The following is a 17,564-nucleotide window of genomic DNA, read 5'->3' as shown; positions in this document are numbered from 1 at the left end:
CCGGATGTGGAACTGGAAGACCCTCCTCGGGCTGGTATATAGTCACACCATTTAGCCCGGCTCCCCCGGCCAAGCATCATTCCTAGAGTACCAGAAACAACTCACCCATGTCATCCGCAGCCGAGAGGCTTCACCGCAGGGTGCATGGGCTTGTGCAATCCGCGTCACCCTATGATGTTGAAGGCGACGGAGGAGGAGTTGAAGACGCTGATACCTGACCCAGCCAAAGGCATTATGTCAGTGGGCATACTACGGTGGGCGATGGATGAGGTCGAGTCTAACGATCTTGGTCAGAGAGCCAAATGAGTTAAGTACAGGTTTGTCAAGGTTCCACATGACCAACCGGCCATCGAAGTGGTGCCGACCACCATCATTCTAGAGGACGAGGAGGAGGAGGAGATGGTGGATGATGCGGTCGAGTCTGAGGACGGTGGCAATGTCGAAGCGATGAAGATGGTGGTTAGGGTGCTGGAGCCAGGCAACCGTACACTACCCATGGAGGTGGATGATTACAAGCATCAAGGACTATCGATGCTCCAAGCATTTCTAGGCTCGCCACGACTAGGATGTAGTGGCTGTTGGGATGGTTTTGAATGGATGGCTCAGTGTACCCCACCCCCTCTAGTGAAAATTGTACTGTTCGAACTGCTGAAATCTCTAGTCGGATATGCCTAAGTCGGATACCAAATTGAACCCGATAGGTAGATTGGATGCCAAGTCCATGATTTGTAAATCGAATGCTGGGTACGGGTACCCGCGGGTACTGTACCCGCATGGGCCGGGTATGGGCACATGTTTATACCCATGGGTAGTACCCATACCCTGCCCGTTAAGTCATGGGTAGGGCACGGGTATAACCTCATACCCATGGATATACCCATACCCTACCCATTTATACTGACATGTGGACTTTACCCATGGAGCTCCAACATATGCGCAAGGGTTAGTAGTGTCAAAGGAGATGGGCGACCCAACTACTCCCGTAATTAAGCCTCACACCATCACACGAAATACCTTCACCTTCATTAAATGTTTTTTTTGTAAAATATGCTATCAACGAATATAAAATTGTGAATAACTTGTGCACTGCTTGATCTACCCGTTGGGTACCCAATGGGTATCTGTACCCAACGGGTATGGGTACGGGTAAAGTCTCATACCCGTGGGTATGGGTATGAGTAAAAATTTATACCCATTAACTACACGGTTATGGGTATGGTATTGCTCTACCCGCCCCATACCCTACCCATTGCCATCCTTAACTGCGGGCATGGTATGAATCTCCATCAGGGATAAAGGGTTTACCGGCATTGCCGAGCACCAGCCCGTGAGGTGGTGAAGCCGGCGCTCGTCTTCCAGTTCTTCCCTCCGATGCTTGCAGCCGCCGCTCTCTGTCCTGATCTTGCGCTCGCCACCGTCGGTGTGAGAGTGGAGAGATGGAAGAGTAAGAGGTGAGAGAAGGGTGAGGGGAGTTATGAGGGCGCTTCAGGAAGCAACGCGACATCTCAAGCGTGACTCCTAGCGTGCAACCTTCGACATCCACGTGCGTCGAGTTGCATCGCTCGGGCCTGGCTGTGAAAAAACGTCCGATTCGAGCGTTCCTACCCAGCCAGACCCGGAGGTGCTTTAAACATCATGCTGGCCAAGATTTAGGTGCAAGGCAAGCAACCAAACGAGTCAAAACTATATCATGCAGATCTGGTTGAACCTAATGCAGGATACCAAACACGTCACAAGCTTCCTCTGTGGTCATGTGAGGTGCTCTGAATCCCTAAAAAAATCCAAAGAAAAAACCCCGAGGTGCTCTGAAATTTTGCAAAAGGCCCCTTCGGAAACCCCTTAATTAAGCGCAGAAATCTCCCCCAAAACGAGAGCAAGGAACGCCCCTATCTACTGTGTGCGTGTCGTCGCCATTGCCACCGCTCGAGAGATTCCTGAGATTGGAAAGAGGGAAGGGAAGTGAGAGAGGGAGGAGGCCACGGCCATGTCGTCATTGGGGACGTCCAAGGGGATCCTCGAGATCGCCAAGTTCGGGGTGTACGTCGCCGTCCCCGTTACCCTCACCTACCTCGTCGCCACCGACTCCAAGGCCATCAAGAAGCTCATGGGCCTCGTAAGGATTCCCTCCCGCTGTTCTCCCATTCGGTTCAGTTGTTAGATCAAGGATGGATCGATAACGTTGCCTAGTTTTTAGGCCCTGACATCCTGCTGCGGAATTGAGGGGGATAAAATACTACTCCCTCCGTTCACCATTATAAGATGTTTTAACTTTTTTCTGATACGGCAATTTAGTGTGTTCACTCATTTCAGCCCTTATGTAGTCCATAACGAAATATCCAAAACATCTTATATTTGTGACGGAGAGAGTATTATTTAGATGGTTAGATTGTCATATTATTGCTTGTAGGGTGGTTCTTGACCATGAACTAGAGTTTAGGACAAAGTAGGCAGAGTTGGCTCTGTAATTTGTGCATTTAAGAAAGCTTAGGCTCTCACCTGTGTTAAGCACTTCACGGCTGCTAGGTTTGTATCTGCAAAAGGAGAATCTGTTGATAGGTAAAGGGTATAGCTGCACTATCTTTGCACACTAGTTGAATTACTGCTAATAGTGTTGATTCATGACCCATAAGATGAGACGGTCCATTATTCGTTGATAAGAGACTTCAGGACTCTGCTGAGAAAAACACTCGAGACCTTCTTTGGCGGCACTCTCCTCTCTAGCTTCACCAAATCCTTTGGTATCTCTCTGTAATATCCTCGTGATACCAAGGAATGCAGGAAGCAAGACTTGTTACTGAGTAGGTAAAATTCATGGGCTTTAAGAATAACAAGAAGGCTTAGGTGCTCTGCTAGATTAGTAGCTGCTAGAAATATTTTTGTTCATTTGTAAAGCATAGAGAAGATGAATGTCTTTACCTGTTTGGATCACGAGCTGAATTAGAGGCTTATATCAATATAGTAAGCATGTGAGTATAAATGGAATGCAAATGATCCCTTCGTCTCTAAAGAAAGTGTGTGTGTTGAGGGGGAGGAGGGTAGCACATCACATCGTATTAAACTTCATACTCATACAACAAATATAGGAAGGATCGAAACATAAACCAACTCACACAGAAAATAAGCTTAGCGCTCACTTTATCTGCCTGTTCTTGGCTTTTTTTTTGCACCTTCTTTGTCTTGGTTGTCGAGAGGGCCACAATCATCTCTGTATTAGCAGCTGGCTGCACCATGTGTTTTGTTTGGCAGGCCAGGGTGTTGTATCAATGGACATTGTAGGAGTAGTTCTCTCCTTGATGAACTGAACCTTGGCATCTGTTGACTGTTGTTGCCGAATTGCTTGCTAGAAAAAACAATTGTTCAATTGTTCTTCTTTAGATTGCACCATTAAATTAGTTGTGCTATTTCACAATTAATTTTCATCCAGTTTCTTGATATCAAAACATAACTATATCTACTTAGAAAAAATAGGATATCACCCTACCATGGTAAACAACGGACTCCACAGCTAGTAAGTCCTAGGTTGTCATAGGCGAAATATTTCCTTCTTCAAAATTCTCGCAAGGCACCATAAGTGAAATCATGCTGGAAAAACTTGGCTTGAGAGCTCAACTAATTGTGCCTTTGATAAAGTGCAAAACATAGAGATGCAAAGGGCAATTTGAGAAACATTATGTCCTTTCCACACAACTCCATAGTTCTTTTTTAGATCTTAACTCCATAAATTTTTTAGATCATAACTCCATAGTCCCATAACAACATGAACACAATTCCCATAGTAGGCAAGTTGTGTATTAAGATACTAAGACTACCACTCAGTTTACCGCCCAGTCTTTTGACAAATTTCAACCAGGGGTTCGCTCCGACAGGCCCATCAGTTTGTCATAGGTATGCTGGCCTCGACTTGCTTCATAGTTAACAGGGCCCAGACTTCGGTTTCTTGATCGTCCATCCCGATGGGTTCCTGTCTCTGTCTGTACGTATTCTACTTCTTGGGACATGAAGCCTTCTTCTTCTTGGGACAAGGAAGTATAAGCTCAATGCAAATAAATAATGCATACCCCCAAGCACAAGCACCATGAAGAGGAATTGCCCCTTCTTCATCTTTGCACTGTAAGGTTGCTCCACCTTGCTGCAGAAGCTGAGCACAGAGTAAAAGGTTCAGAAAGACAGAAAAATATTCAAGATAGCATTGCAAACCTGCACACAAGGTACACAGCCATATAAGCATGCCAGGTGAAGCACAGTACCTCATCAGAAGTTATGCAATTCGGCTGCTGTAGCCCGATACCTGCCACCGCCTAATACTCTCGTCAGTTTTTTGTCGGGCCTAGGGATCATAACTATTGCAATTTCATTATTCGATATGCCTTTAACATTACAGAAAAGCAAAACAAAAAGAACTCTGCAGGAGCACAAGCTACATGCCAATATGATTTTTGCCTTAACTTGAAAGGAATGGTAGAAGCAAACAGTTCTCCAGTCAGTTTTTATTTTCTTTGAATAAGTACTTATAAATTCTAACGCTTTTTTGCTAGTAATAGAACATCATGTCTTACAAAGAAGCTTTGTTTTCTATGCCACCCACCATGGAACATATATATAAAAAAAAAAGGGCAACCTGGTGCATGTAGCTCCCGCTTGCGCAGGGTCCAGGGAAGGGTCCGACCACTTTGGGTCTATAGTACGCAGCCTTTCCCTACATTTCTGTAAGAGGCTGTTTCCAGGACTTGAACCCATGACCTCATGGTCACAAGGCAGCAGCTTTACCACTACGCCAAGGCTCCCCTTCCACCATGGAACATATATCAACCAGTTAAAAATTAATGCACCTTTGCTTCTAAGTAAGACATAGGAATAGTGTTTGTTTTTGGTGCAAGGGCAAACAGCTAAGAACCACATATCAAAATCAAGTAAGGCTTAAAAAATGTCAGCACAATGCCTTCTGCTTTAGCATAACCTGTTGAATATGAAATAAAAAACCTTCCCAAAATGTGAAAAGCAGCAAATTGGAGCATTTCAGAAGCATATTTCTGTTTGACTCAAATGACATGTGAACAATGCCTAAATTCATAGAAGATAATTGCCAAGTTTGGGCGCCAATTTAGTTCATACCCAAACCTTGCAATCAGGTACAGAGACCATCAGAACCTCATCATTCCCATACCACAAACACCTCACAGTTCACATGCATCAGAGCTGAAGCCAGTTTATTCAACAACAGTGAAGGCACTAATCGGCGACTAATCCGCTCACCCTCCTGCAGGAAGTTGAAAAGCATGTAGTTAAAACGTGTTGTTTGTTCTGCAATCAAATTTAGATGGAGTACTCTTCACTTGCATAGATACAACAACTCTGATCTGTAAAACCTCACCACAATAGCAGAGATCTGGATAAAATGGAGGCAAAACTTGAATTCAACCTAGGCGACGTGGGCGCTCTCCTGACTTCTACGTGGTGTCGAGCCATGCCATGTACGTTGTTACATCCAAACTGTAGTTAGTTTTCAGTTCTTCTGTATCAGTCTGACAACATTAAGATAAGCCAGATCATCATGACACATTGTCAGAGAGACAGAGACCATGTTCTCATGATGAATTCAGAAATGCCGATGTGAATAATTATTAGCAGTTTCATAGTTATATAATGTGTGAAGTAGATCAGATATACTCCCTCCTTCCATCTATATAGGGCCTAATGCGTTTTTCGGGGCTAACTTTGACCAAATATTAGAGCAATAATATATGACATGCAACTTACACAAAGCACACCGTTAAATTCGTGTGTGAAAGGAGCTTTCAATGATATAATTTTCACATTGTGCATGCCATGTACTATTAATCTTGTCAATAGTCAAAGGTGGTCTTAAAAAACGCATTAGGCCCTATATAGATGGAAGGAGGGAGTAGGAAACTTAATAAGAAAAAATGCCTGTATCAGAAGAGTTTATGTTATTTCTCCCTGATAACTGTGAGTTTGGTGAACCAATATATCTGGTTTGTGTTGCTCAGTCTAATTCTGCACACGCTTACATAAATTGGATGAGCCAAAAACAATGTGAATTGGTGAGCAACATTCTTAAACAATATGAGCCTCAACCTTGATGAGGCATCGGAACAGTGATTTTCAAAATATAACTCTACATAATGTACAATGACACTGAAGAATTGCAGTTTCCATCTCTCTCTCTCTCTCTCACAGCATGCACATTCATTCAGCATGACATGGGTACAATATGGATAACTCAAAAAACAAAGAATTTCAAAATGATGTGAAGAAAAAATTGGTCAGAACTGCAAAAGGAGGTGATCTCAAAGTTATTATACACTAACCACTCACCCTCTTAACATCAGGTAAGGTAATCAACTAACAGACTTGCCAAATTGACACTTATGTATCTTTTATAAATGAAAACAGTAGTACTTTCTCGTATCAGATGACACTTTCATCTGACTTGCTGGCTAGCTGGACAGACAAAACATCAACAGTTAGTTTTTTGTTCTTCTGTATTAGTCTGACAACATTAAGAAACATAAAGTGCAAAAGAAATAAATTCAGTTTTTCTGTTGTGTGAGAATAAGGAAAGAACAGAGAAACAATAAAGCTATTCTTGCCTTGCTGATCTGAAACCCCATTTCTTCAGTGTTTAACATGGAGGCAACAAACCTGTGATTAAACGTTTTCTCATCCAGTCTACGTCGCCCATCGAAAAAATTAGGATTGAACAAATGATTTGTACAACTATCACTGGGATTAGAAGACAATTGTTATAGATCTTTTTTTGCACAGGCAAATGCTCAAGAGCTCAGAAAACAGAACAGTAGTATTCCTCAAAAGCTTAGAAAAATGCTACATTAGGACTGAAGCATTAAAATAAAAGAGGCTCACCTGGCATAAAATTCAAACCTCTGCTATCAAGGCTGCATATTCTACCAACTTCCTGTGTAGAAGAAATAAAAAACTTTGATACGAGGGAAACTTTCTATGAAAATGTTCACAGGATATGTTTACGGAAATCACATGGCAAAATAAATCTCAGCTTTCTTACATGACCAAGAATAGTCTTAAATCAATGCTTCAGTAGTATCCAGGACTACATCATATAGATTACCTTGATTCACCTCACATGCAGCCTGCTTGGATCTCTTATGAAACGCCCTTGTCGACATGACACATAAAAGATCTTCAGAAACAACATGAGAGAGAGAGAGGTGGTTAAGTTAGCAAATGGGAATAAGAAGGGTAAATGAAGAATCGACGTCTAGAATCAATGTAGACGATATGCAGCAGCACCAAGAATCGGTGTCCAGAATCAATATAGACGATCTGCAGCTGCACCAATCGTTTAGACAAGTCTGTATCCAATTAGGAGCCATATTTAACATTACAATCAACACGATCAAAAACGGGACTCGGGAATCCGCAAGTCTGAACAGGTAGGATGAGATGATCGATCTCATATATCAGCTATATGTGCAACCAAAAGATTTGATGGTTGCAGGTCTTGATAACTATGAGAAAGTCTAGGATTCTTGTCTGAATTTTGTTTTGCAATCGAGTGCCTAAGGTTTGAAGCCCTGAATGAAAGATAAGCACTAAAACAGATAGAAAAAACAAACAATTAAGTTTCGTCCGACGAAGAGCTGCAGCACGACAATAGAGCGGATGCCAAAATCCAAACCTCAACTTTGCATCACCGAGAAGAGTACGGAGATCTTCTTGTCTAGGAAGCTCGTCCTCGTGCACCATCGCTTCCTCATTGGACAGAACAAATTAATCCAGCTAGTTAGTGATCCTAAAAGATTAACACCACAATCTTTGAGGCAATAACACAAGCACCTGGTGCAGCGGAGAGTGGTGTGCGCGTGGGTCGCCTGCTCGTGGAGGTGCTGAAAAGGCCAATGGGGAGCGCGCCGGTGCTGCGTGGGGGCAGCGGGGAGGTTCAGCGAGGGGAGCAGGGAGGGAGGCGATGAGGCCCGGCGATGTCGGCATCTGTGAGGCTATTGGCGACGTTGGTTGGGAAGGGACGCGACATGCAGGCAGCAATGGGATGCCAGACGGCTGTTGGAGGTGGATGGCGAGGCTTCGACCGCTGTCCTTCGGGGACCCTTCGGTCGGCCAGCGATGGATCTGGCGACCTGGTCTCCCGCATCCATGGAGTCCACCATGCAGAGGACGACATCGATGGGCCACTCCCTAGACCTCTCGGCGCCCGGCGCCATCAGGAGTAGGGGCAAATGCGTTTGATGAGGGGCCGCGTAGTACAGGAGGGGGAGCCAATCTCAGTCTTGGCATCACCGCTAGGGCGTCGGAGGGGCTAGAGGATTGGGGCGGGGGGAGCCGGGGCGGTTTGCGAGGATGACCCAGGCCATGCGCGAGACATGCAAGCGAGGGCCGTGCGCGTGGGGGTCGTGTATAGCGAGGGTTGATTTTTTTCCTTGAGCGGTAGGGCCGCGGGCAGAGTTGGGTCAGTGCTAATTGCAATTAACACAAAAGACTGGGTGAATTTAGGCTGTTGGATTTGCTCTATGGATGGATAAGATGGATTTGGATCTCCGCACTTCGTGCTTTTATAGGGGTAGTAGATAGATATAGATAGATGTGGTGAATGATGGTGTGTCCTTGGAAGTGCTGGTGTCGAGTTTGTTATAGTAAACTAAAAGTAACGCTTCATTACATGCATTGCATACTTTTTTTGATGGGGACTCTATGATGGTGCTGACTAACACCGGATGCCTTCTTTGATGTCACCTCTTTCTAGTTTAAAAAACAAATCATGTAGTCAGTTCGCCCTAGTGGTATGAAAAAATTGAGCAAACAAGGGTTATGTTGTCAAGCAAGTCAGTTCAATCATCTTATTTGTTTATGTGCCGGTGGCAATTTGCTCTATTTGTAGGCAACATGGTGATCTTGCTTGTGTTGGTGGCAATCTGCCTTACTTGTAGGCAAAGGCGGTGATCTTTATTTGCACGCATCTGCATTTGCTAATATGTGGTTCCTCAACACGTATAAGTTCATAATATTTTTTATGGTGGTCATACTTCCTACAACTGTTTCTTGTTCTGTTGCATCAGGAAGTTATCAGAAGCAAACCTTGTTAGCCATGTGCTTTCATGTATCCCTTTTTGTACATTCCCTCCCTTTCCTTCCTTTTGGCGCTTTACAAAAGCTTGAATTTGTACTCTGTTTTGCTCCTATTGCAGCGTCCTTATGTGGTTTACCCTCCAGAAGGCCCACGACCACCACCGCCCGAAGAACTTCGTGAAAGGGCTCGGGAGATAGCTCGCAGCAGAAGGCAAGAATAAACAGGTGGACCATGGTTGCTCCATATAGTTTGTACTCAGATAATCTTCTGCATGATACTACGATCCAAAAGATTCATGAAACTGGGACACAAAAACTTCGACTATCAGACATGCTGTCATGGGTGTATGGTTGTCAAATAACATGATTTCACTTTGGAAGAAACCCACTTGACTCCGGTTATTCTGTTGTGGTGTTTCTGGTTGTTGATGTAAAATTATGAAATGTTTGTGAGTTGCGACCAAGAGTAATAAACCGGTTTCACCGCATGATCCGTTTGATTGCTGACACCATTTCTAACATCATCATCATCATCTCTATCATGCCGTGTTTTTTTTATGTGAACACGATTTATCCAATTTGACCTGTGTACTGAAGTACGATTGAAAATCAAATGCAAGTAGGCCAAGCAATAAAAGGGCTGTTTTCGCGGGCGCATTATTATTTGAGGTAACATCAGTGCTAGTCATAGAACTTGCATCAGATGTGCAGTTTGGTGCTAAAACTTTAATAATACGGTTTTCGGATGTGCAGTTTGGTGCTAAAACTTTAATAATACGGTTTTCTGATGATCTAACTTGTGTTTAGGTGCAAATACGGTCACTCCGGCTGTTTGCACGCGTATACGCTGCTGGCGTGGCATGCCACACAGGCACGGGCCTACTGTCAGTGATAGATATCGCCTCAGGCACGGGCCTACTGTCAGTGATAGATATCGCCTAAGGGGCACGTGCACATTTTTATTTTGCAGAAAAGCCCTCAAATTTATTATTTTGCAGAAAAGCCCTCAAATTTATTGAATTACGAACAATGGCCCCACAAATGAAATAAAAAAGGCTGCAGCAGCCGATGGTTTCGAACCCATGACCAAATAACACACCGGCGCACATGGGCTACCCAGTACACCAAATACCTTTTTTGGTCAAAAAGAGAAATTCTTAATTTTATTTTTTTTGTAATGACCACTACTCATATCCAAATAATCTTTCTGTAACCAAATTTCCATTAAGAGAAATTGAGCGCCCGAAAATTTTGAATTTAAACGAGAGAAACAAGTCTAACAATACATGAGCGTAACTTAAATCCTCATATGGGCATACACTATCAGACCTCTTTTGGGAAAAAAAATTCTTGTGTTATTCACGCTCATTTAGAAAAAATACATTATTTAAAATATTGTTCTTGGTGCCGCAACAATGAATTCGACTCGTGACTTTTCTATAGGGACGGAGCCGGGCTGACCACTGTACAAGAAGCACTTATTTAAACTAATGTGCTAAACCAAATATATTTAGACATTAAAAAATTAAATTCAAAATTTATTTTAACATTTCAGGCGAAAAAACCTAGAATTGCCAAGATATTTCCAAAACCGGATTTTGCAGCTCCTTCCAGAAAAAATGGAATAAAAATATCTTGCTCGTGAACAAGTTTGTGTACGTTTTGGGTTAAACATTATACATTTTGATGTGTGTTTTAAAATCTAATTTCATTTAAAAAATTCTGGCGAAAAAAATACTTTTTGGAAACCTATTTTTCTGGCCAAACCCAGGAAAACAGAATGGAGAAAAAAATGTGTGTGTGTTTTTTTGCGAGGAACCATAGGGTATTTTATTCCAGAGTGATAGAGTTACAATCTTCAGCAACTAGCTTGCTAATACATGGGGAGGTTGACCCAACCAACAGGCTGTGCTATCCCCACATCTACCAAAATTAGCTAAACAATGTGCAACCCTATTTTGATCCCGAAGAATTTTAACAGGAATAACTACCCTATCATTCAAGAACCTTTTGATCTCCGCCACCAAGTGTCCATATGCCGACCTATCCAATGAATCATCCCCAAGCATCTTGAGAGCCACCGCACAATCAGACTGAAGAACAATAGTGGCCTGAGAATGCTCTATCGCCAGCTTCAACCCTTTCATCATAGCTTGCAATTCTGCCTCGAGAGCTTCATTGCAGTGAAATAGTTTGCGGTAGGATGCAAAGATAACAGTCCCGGTCATGTCACGAAGAATCATTCCCGAGCCCGCTGACCCGTCCGTAGGGTCAAAAAATGTGTGTTCAGTGTAAAAGTAAATGTATCTCCACATATGCCTGAAACTATGTTGGGTGGAGTGGTTCACTAGTGCGTTCACGTAAATAAAGTCGGGAGTTCGAACCTACATCCTTTTATTTCTCATTTCTTGCACCAATTTGTTTCAGTCACTGACAGTGGGCCATAGCCCCACTGGCATGCCACATAAGCAGTATTTGCACGAGATGACAAGTTATGTGATCACAATTTCATATTTTACAAGTTTTATAACCAAACTGAATATCGGAGTCAAGTTGTATGACTTCCGGTGATATTATTTCTTTCTTTTAGACAACCCTGCAGCACTCGTATTGTTGTGCAAGAGAGGCACGTGTAAATGAAAGCATAGTGGCGACTATTTGGTGTTCCCCTTCTGCAAGCAGTAGGCGTCCCTGCCCGCTGCGTCTAGTCTCTCTTCTATCCTTGCAATTTATGTCTCCTTTCTTGATATCTACTACAGTTAGGCTGGTTGTAATGGGAAGTATCATATAGTAATATCATACATATGATACTAATGTATAATAGTAAGTATCATGTAGGACTCTATTTATTGTCATGCATGACACAAAGTAGCGTATCATTTATTATGACACGGTATCATAATATGATACTCCACCATCTCTTTCTTCATTTAATGATATGACACCTCATCAAAATTAACTAATTGGCATGCATGATACTAGTTATGATACTACCATTACGACCAGCCTTATATCGTCTAGTTTTTGAATAGCAAGCAATAGGACACAGAGTATGACGGACTTAGCGACTGTGTATACGTACAAAACACGCTTCATTGAAGCCACACCCAGACTCCCGAAAAGGCAACATCATTCAAGCCACACTCCGGCCGATCCAAAAAAGCAGTTTCACCATACCCTAAAAAAACAAAGTTCCACGATTGATTTGCACACTTCCACCGTAGAGTGCTGTAGGATAAAGGAGTAAAATGCACATAACACAACTCCGGAGTATAGCATAGCAGAAAACAACAACTACAGTTTAGTTTAGTTTTTTTTTGAAAGGTTTTTTGAAACAATAGTTGAAGATCTGTGATGTCCATTTATGTGGTAGTGGTAGTACTTCGCAATCTACACCATGAGCTTAATGTGAGATAAGCCTTTTTTTTCCGGCGCCGGGGCTAGAGAGACAACAAGAAGTGCATGGGAGCAAAGCAATACTAATCCCACGTCGATCTCTACGGAGCGCCAGTGTGAAGAGTTACATCAGCCTATGAACAGTAGCAACATGCATGAGCTAGTACTGGTTTTCTTTGAAGGAAAAACAAATGAGCTAGCTTTTCCGGCGCCCCCGCTGCTAGGCAGCCTACATACATGTTAGGGGCAGGGCCATTGCTCCCCATCCATCCATCAACCAGCTGACAAGTGGTGGTGACAAATGTTGCAGTACTGGAGCGGAGGCAGATTGGGCAAATTTGACAATTTTAACCTCTGGGCGAAATCAATTCACGGAATGAACTGCCCGTGAAACTAGTTCACACCTCTGACCTTTTTGTGTAGCGCCCGCCACGACGACGCCACACCCTACGGTGCAGCGCCTAGCTCGGGGGTGTTGCACTCCAGTCCACCGTGGCAGCCCCTGGGCCCGCACCCAGCAGTGCATCGCCTCCGAGCTAGGCGCCACACATGTAATGTGCAGCGCCCATCTTGTAGGTGCTGCACTGTGACTTAGATGCCAGCCGCCCGCTCCCCCTCCCCCCACCCCACCCTATTCGTTCAGTTGCAAGTTACAGAAGCAGCGGCGTCGGCGGCTTCCTCCTCTCCCCCTCTCAATCCCCTCTCTCAAATCCTTCAGATCCGACGATTTGGTCCGTGCATTTCTTCACCAATCCATCCTAGAAGGTACTCTCCTCCGATCCCCTTCTTTCTATCCATAGAAAATATGATATTTTAAAGATTTGGGGAATCCTTGTTTGATTAGATTAGATTTGAATCTTGCATGTATTAGAACTTTGCATGTATTACAACCCTTGTTTGTTTGATATGTTGAACCCTAGTTTAGTTTATGGAAGAGTTATTTGTATGAAGTAGGCATAGTTTATGGAAAAGTTATTTGTATGAAGTAGACCTAGTTATTTGTGGAACCCTAGTTTATTAGTTTTGTTTGATTTGATATGGTTGGATACATAGATTGGTATGGTTGCATCTAGTAGGCGTACTTTAGTTTATTTGTATTCAAAAGATAATCGCGTTGACAAGAAAGCTTTCTTTCAAAATTGTTAGGATGGTTTGGCTTCTCGATGATCACTGGGACAAACAACACCGGTCATACGCTATGGCGGTGGAGCAACGGGTAATAATGAAAGTGGCCGGTATTATGAATTTCGTATTTATTTCAAACACAAATGCCCCATATGTAATGTTATGAATTGTTTGTTTGTAGGAGCTTGCACCTCTGAAGCTTCGTTCTCATGGGGTCACCTTTGGGTGGATGCTCTATGATGAGCGATACACACCGTATGTAAGGGAGACATGACTTCTCCCTTTCATTTATATGGTCAGACGGTCGACGCCACCCAAGAATGCTCCAGCACTCACCGCGCTTATTGATCATTGGCGGCCGGAGACACATAGTTTCCATCTTCGGACCGGGGAGATGACCGTGACGGACCAGGATATTGCTATGATCACCGGTCTTCCTATCGATGGGAATCCTCTATGTATGAGCACTGATTCCGATGGGTGGCGCGCGCAGATGTATGCCCTTCTCGGTATGGTTCCTCCGGAGCCTCCGGAACCAGTAGCAAAAGACAAGAAGAAGGAAAGAGTCGCAGCCGGTGCTACTTTCACGTGGATTACTGAGCATTTTGGTACTTGCCCACCGGAAGCTAATGAGGACACAGTCAAGACATATGCTCGTGTCTACATGTAGTACGTGATATCCAGGACTATGTTTGCTGATGGCACAGGCCAGAATGCTCCATGGATGTGGCTGAAGGCGTTGACCGTCTTCGATAGCAATTGGAGTTGGGGTTCGGCGACACTGGCTTACTTGTATAGACAGGTATGAAGTTGTTTCCTTTTCACTTCATTGCTACATTATGAATGCGATCTTGCTCTTAATTGAACCATGTTCTCTTTTATGTGCAGTTGGACGAAGCCTGTTGTAGGTCATCTGGAGGTATTGGTGGTTGTTTGCTCGCACTTTCCATATGGAGCTGGGAGCGTTTGCCGGTTGGACGTCCGAAGACCGTGAAGTATGATGATTGGTACGACAAAGACGACCCACTACGGCGACCCACTTGGGCTTACAAGTGGAATGTGTTAAATGAGACGACAGATGATCCCTCGGTCATGTACAAGTTGTACCAGAGCGAGCTTGACGCGATCACGCCTGAGCAGGTGAATTGACAATAAGTGATTATGATGCTTCTATTGCAAGTCGATACCAATTTTGCATTCTATCCCATTTTGCAGGTGATATGGGAGCCGTATGGAACAGGAGACAGTTTTGGTAACCCTTTAGAGTTCAGGCTGAATCCGATGTGCACTAGGGATAGGGATCTCTGGCGTATGCGGTGCCCACTCATATGCAACTGGGCGGTTGAGCTTCACCTCCCACATCGAGTGCGCCGTCAGTTTGGTTTGTTCCAGGCATATCCGCCGGAGTGGGAGGACATGGACAAGTTGCTACACGCGTAAGATATAATTAACCTTGAGCACTTAGCAGCTTCTCGGCGGTTTCGATACTACTAATATTATGTTTCTAACTTGCAGGTTGGATAGGAAAAGGCAGCGGAAGATTAAGGATTGGGACAAGCATCACAGAAAGTATGTCGTATAGTTTGCGCTTAGTGTGGAGCAAGCTAGGGCTGGAAAAGGAGTCCAGCTTCGTGAGCACTGCCCGGTCGCGTTCAACAACTATCTCACATGGTTTCTTGCAAGTACCCGTGTGGAGGTATGCAAGCCGGCGTATGCTGAGGAGATTTTGGAAGAACCCACTGTTTTTGATGAGGTAGCCCAGCACCAGTACAACGCATTAGTCAGTAAAAGCAACTCAGTGATCCCTTCAGCTCCAATGATGAACTTTGTGGTATTTGCCCTCTTTGCTTTTCATTCACACTATTCACATCTTCGCTTGCCTAACACGTTAATACCATTTCTGTTCATAGCGTGCCTAGATCAAGAAAGCAGCTGATGAGACCGAGACTATTCTTGAAACAACCCCGACTGGCAAAAGCGATGGAGAAGGTGCACTTCGAGCATTCATCAAAGTTCACATCTCCTTCAAACTAGCACTTAACATGTGTTGCTACGTTTGATGTCTCATTCACTTGTACATGTTGCAGTGCCAGGGCCAAAAGTTAAGGTGGCTATCAAACCTTTTCGGTTGTCGTGACCCCGAGTATGTATCACCAGAACGGTCTAGGTCGGCGACACCATCAAATCCCGCTTCGGGGCAGAGCTATGGTGATCATTTGGAGGATGAGGATGTGGGTGTGGTCACCCAAGAGGTATGGCATGAGCATATATATCCAATTGTTGATGCATTGCTAACTATATCCTCACACACGGTCTTTCCATATCTTTTGTTGATGCATAGGTTGCTGATGATATGACCTTGGGGACGTACCAGGTTAGGTCTGCATACATGTTAAAGCCTAGGACGGGAATCAACAAGTACACACCTGAAGACTTCACCCAAAGAGGCAAAAGGACGGTCAGCACCTCGTGGATGGCGGCTTTGGATGACTATTTGGATGACGATGTCGATGACGTGGAGGAACCGGAGCTGGAGCGGGAGCGTGTTCCTCTTCCTAGGAAGGTGAAGAAGTTAGTCAGCAAGAGGGGGGAGCAGCCAAAAAGCGCTCAAGGAACTAGCTCTATTTGTAACTAGCTCTTCCTAGGAACCAGCTGTGACGCCCCAAGACCGGAGCTTCAGATGCCTTCCATGTTTTTGAGTGTTGTCGGGTGTTTTGTTTTGGTTCGTTGCATCACGTGCATTACATCATGTCATCATGCAACCCGTTTTAAAACTCACTAAATAAATTGCATGGATCTTCGGTCCATTTAAACCGAGGGAATTCACATGGTGATTTTCTCTTTATAACATATATCCTCCCAATATTATTAGGGAGCTATAATAAATATTCCATCCTTATGGAATCAACCATAACACACGTGCAAAGTATTTTCCATGTCTATTCCTCTTCGAGTTTGACCTTCAAACCTTGCCAATATTTTTTCTCATCCCTTTTATCAAGGCTCTTCAAAAATCTCAGCCCATTTTGAGTCTTTTCGAATGGGCTTTAAAATTCAAACATGTCGAATTATATTCAACATGTGTGTATCTATTTTCTCCAAAAATCCCCTTGTCATTTTATTTAAATTCCTCACATTTTTGTGAGTCCAGAAATTTTACCCTCGTGCGCTAATTCTTTTCCCTAAAACCCCTTCCTTTTCCTTTCTCTCTAATTCTTTTCGGTTAAAGAAATTAATTAGGGAGAGAGAGCCCAGCCGCCTCTGGCCACTTGGGCCTCCTAGCAGCGCCGGCCTCCCAGGCCCATATGCCCTCCTAAGCCCACCATCCTAACCCTAGCTAGCCCAGCGCCGACCGCACACATCTCCCTCTCGTTCCCACGCGAGCCGCTCCTCTCTCCTCTTGTCTCCCTGCTCGCGCCGCCAGGAAGGAGTGCCCGCGCTCGATGCCTTTTGCCGATCCCATCTCATATCGATCGCTCCTCTCTCCTCTTGCTCAAGCCAACCACCCCGCAGCCTCGCGAGCTCGTCTGCCCGCACGGCCATGGCATCGCCGCCCTCGACCCGGCTCGCCCTCAACGTCCACTTCGCCGGAGCCCTTCCTCCGCCTCTTCTCCGGCCTCCCACGACAGCCACGCCGCGCCCTCAAGCGCCTCACCTCCCGCAGCCAGTCCAGGACCTCCTCGTCGCCTCCTTGTCTACCCGGCGCCACGGACTCGTCAGCTCCATCACCAGGGGAGGAGCCCCTCGACCCGTCCCCTTCGGCCCCGACTCCAGTGAGCGCCACCCCGTCGACTCTCCTCCGTGTGACGCCTCCCCTCTGCTGCATCGTTCCTCTGCCCGTGACTGTCCTTTGCTCTCCCGCCTTGCCTCACGCGAGCCACATGGCCGCCGGCCATGGAGGCCACCGTGCTGGCCTGCAGTTCGTGCGTGCTGCCTTGCCTTGCTGCTGCTTCGTCTGACCG

General features: G+C 44.7%; 1 protein-coding gene across 1 annotated transcript; it reads left to right on the top strand.

The window, feature by feature from the left end:
• The first annotated feature begins 1,812 nt into the window (after window positions 1–1,812).
• LOC123189547 (uncharacterized) lies at window positions 1,813–9,569 on the top strand. Its single transcript, XM_044601989.1, has 2 exons — window positions 1,813–2,113; window positions 9,201–9,569. The coding sequence occupies exons 1-2, from the start codon at window positions 1,985–1,987 to the stop codon at window positions 9,300–9,302; spliced, it is 231 nt and encodes a 76-aa protein (XP_044457924.1). The 5' UTR covers window positions 1,813–1,984; the 3' UTR covers window positions 9,303–9,569.
• The last annotated feature ends 7,995 nt before the right edge of the window (window positions 9,570–17,564 follow it).

Source organism: Triticum aestivum, chromosome 2A (genome assembly GCF_018294505.1).
Source record: "Triticum aestivum cultivar Chinese Spring chromosome 2A, IWGSC CS RefSeq v2.1, whole genome shotgun sequence".
Taxonomy (NCBI): domain Eukaryota; kingdom Viridiplantae; phylum Streptophyta; class Magnoliopsida; order Poales; family Poaceae; genus Triticum; species Triticum aestivum.
The sequence above is the reverse complement of the archived record's forward strand: the minus strand, read 5'-3'. Positions and strand labels throughout refer to the sequence as shown.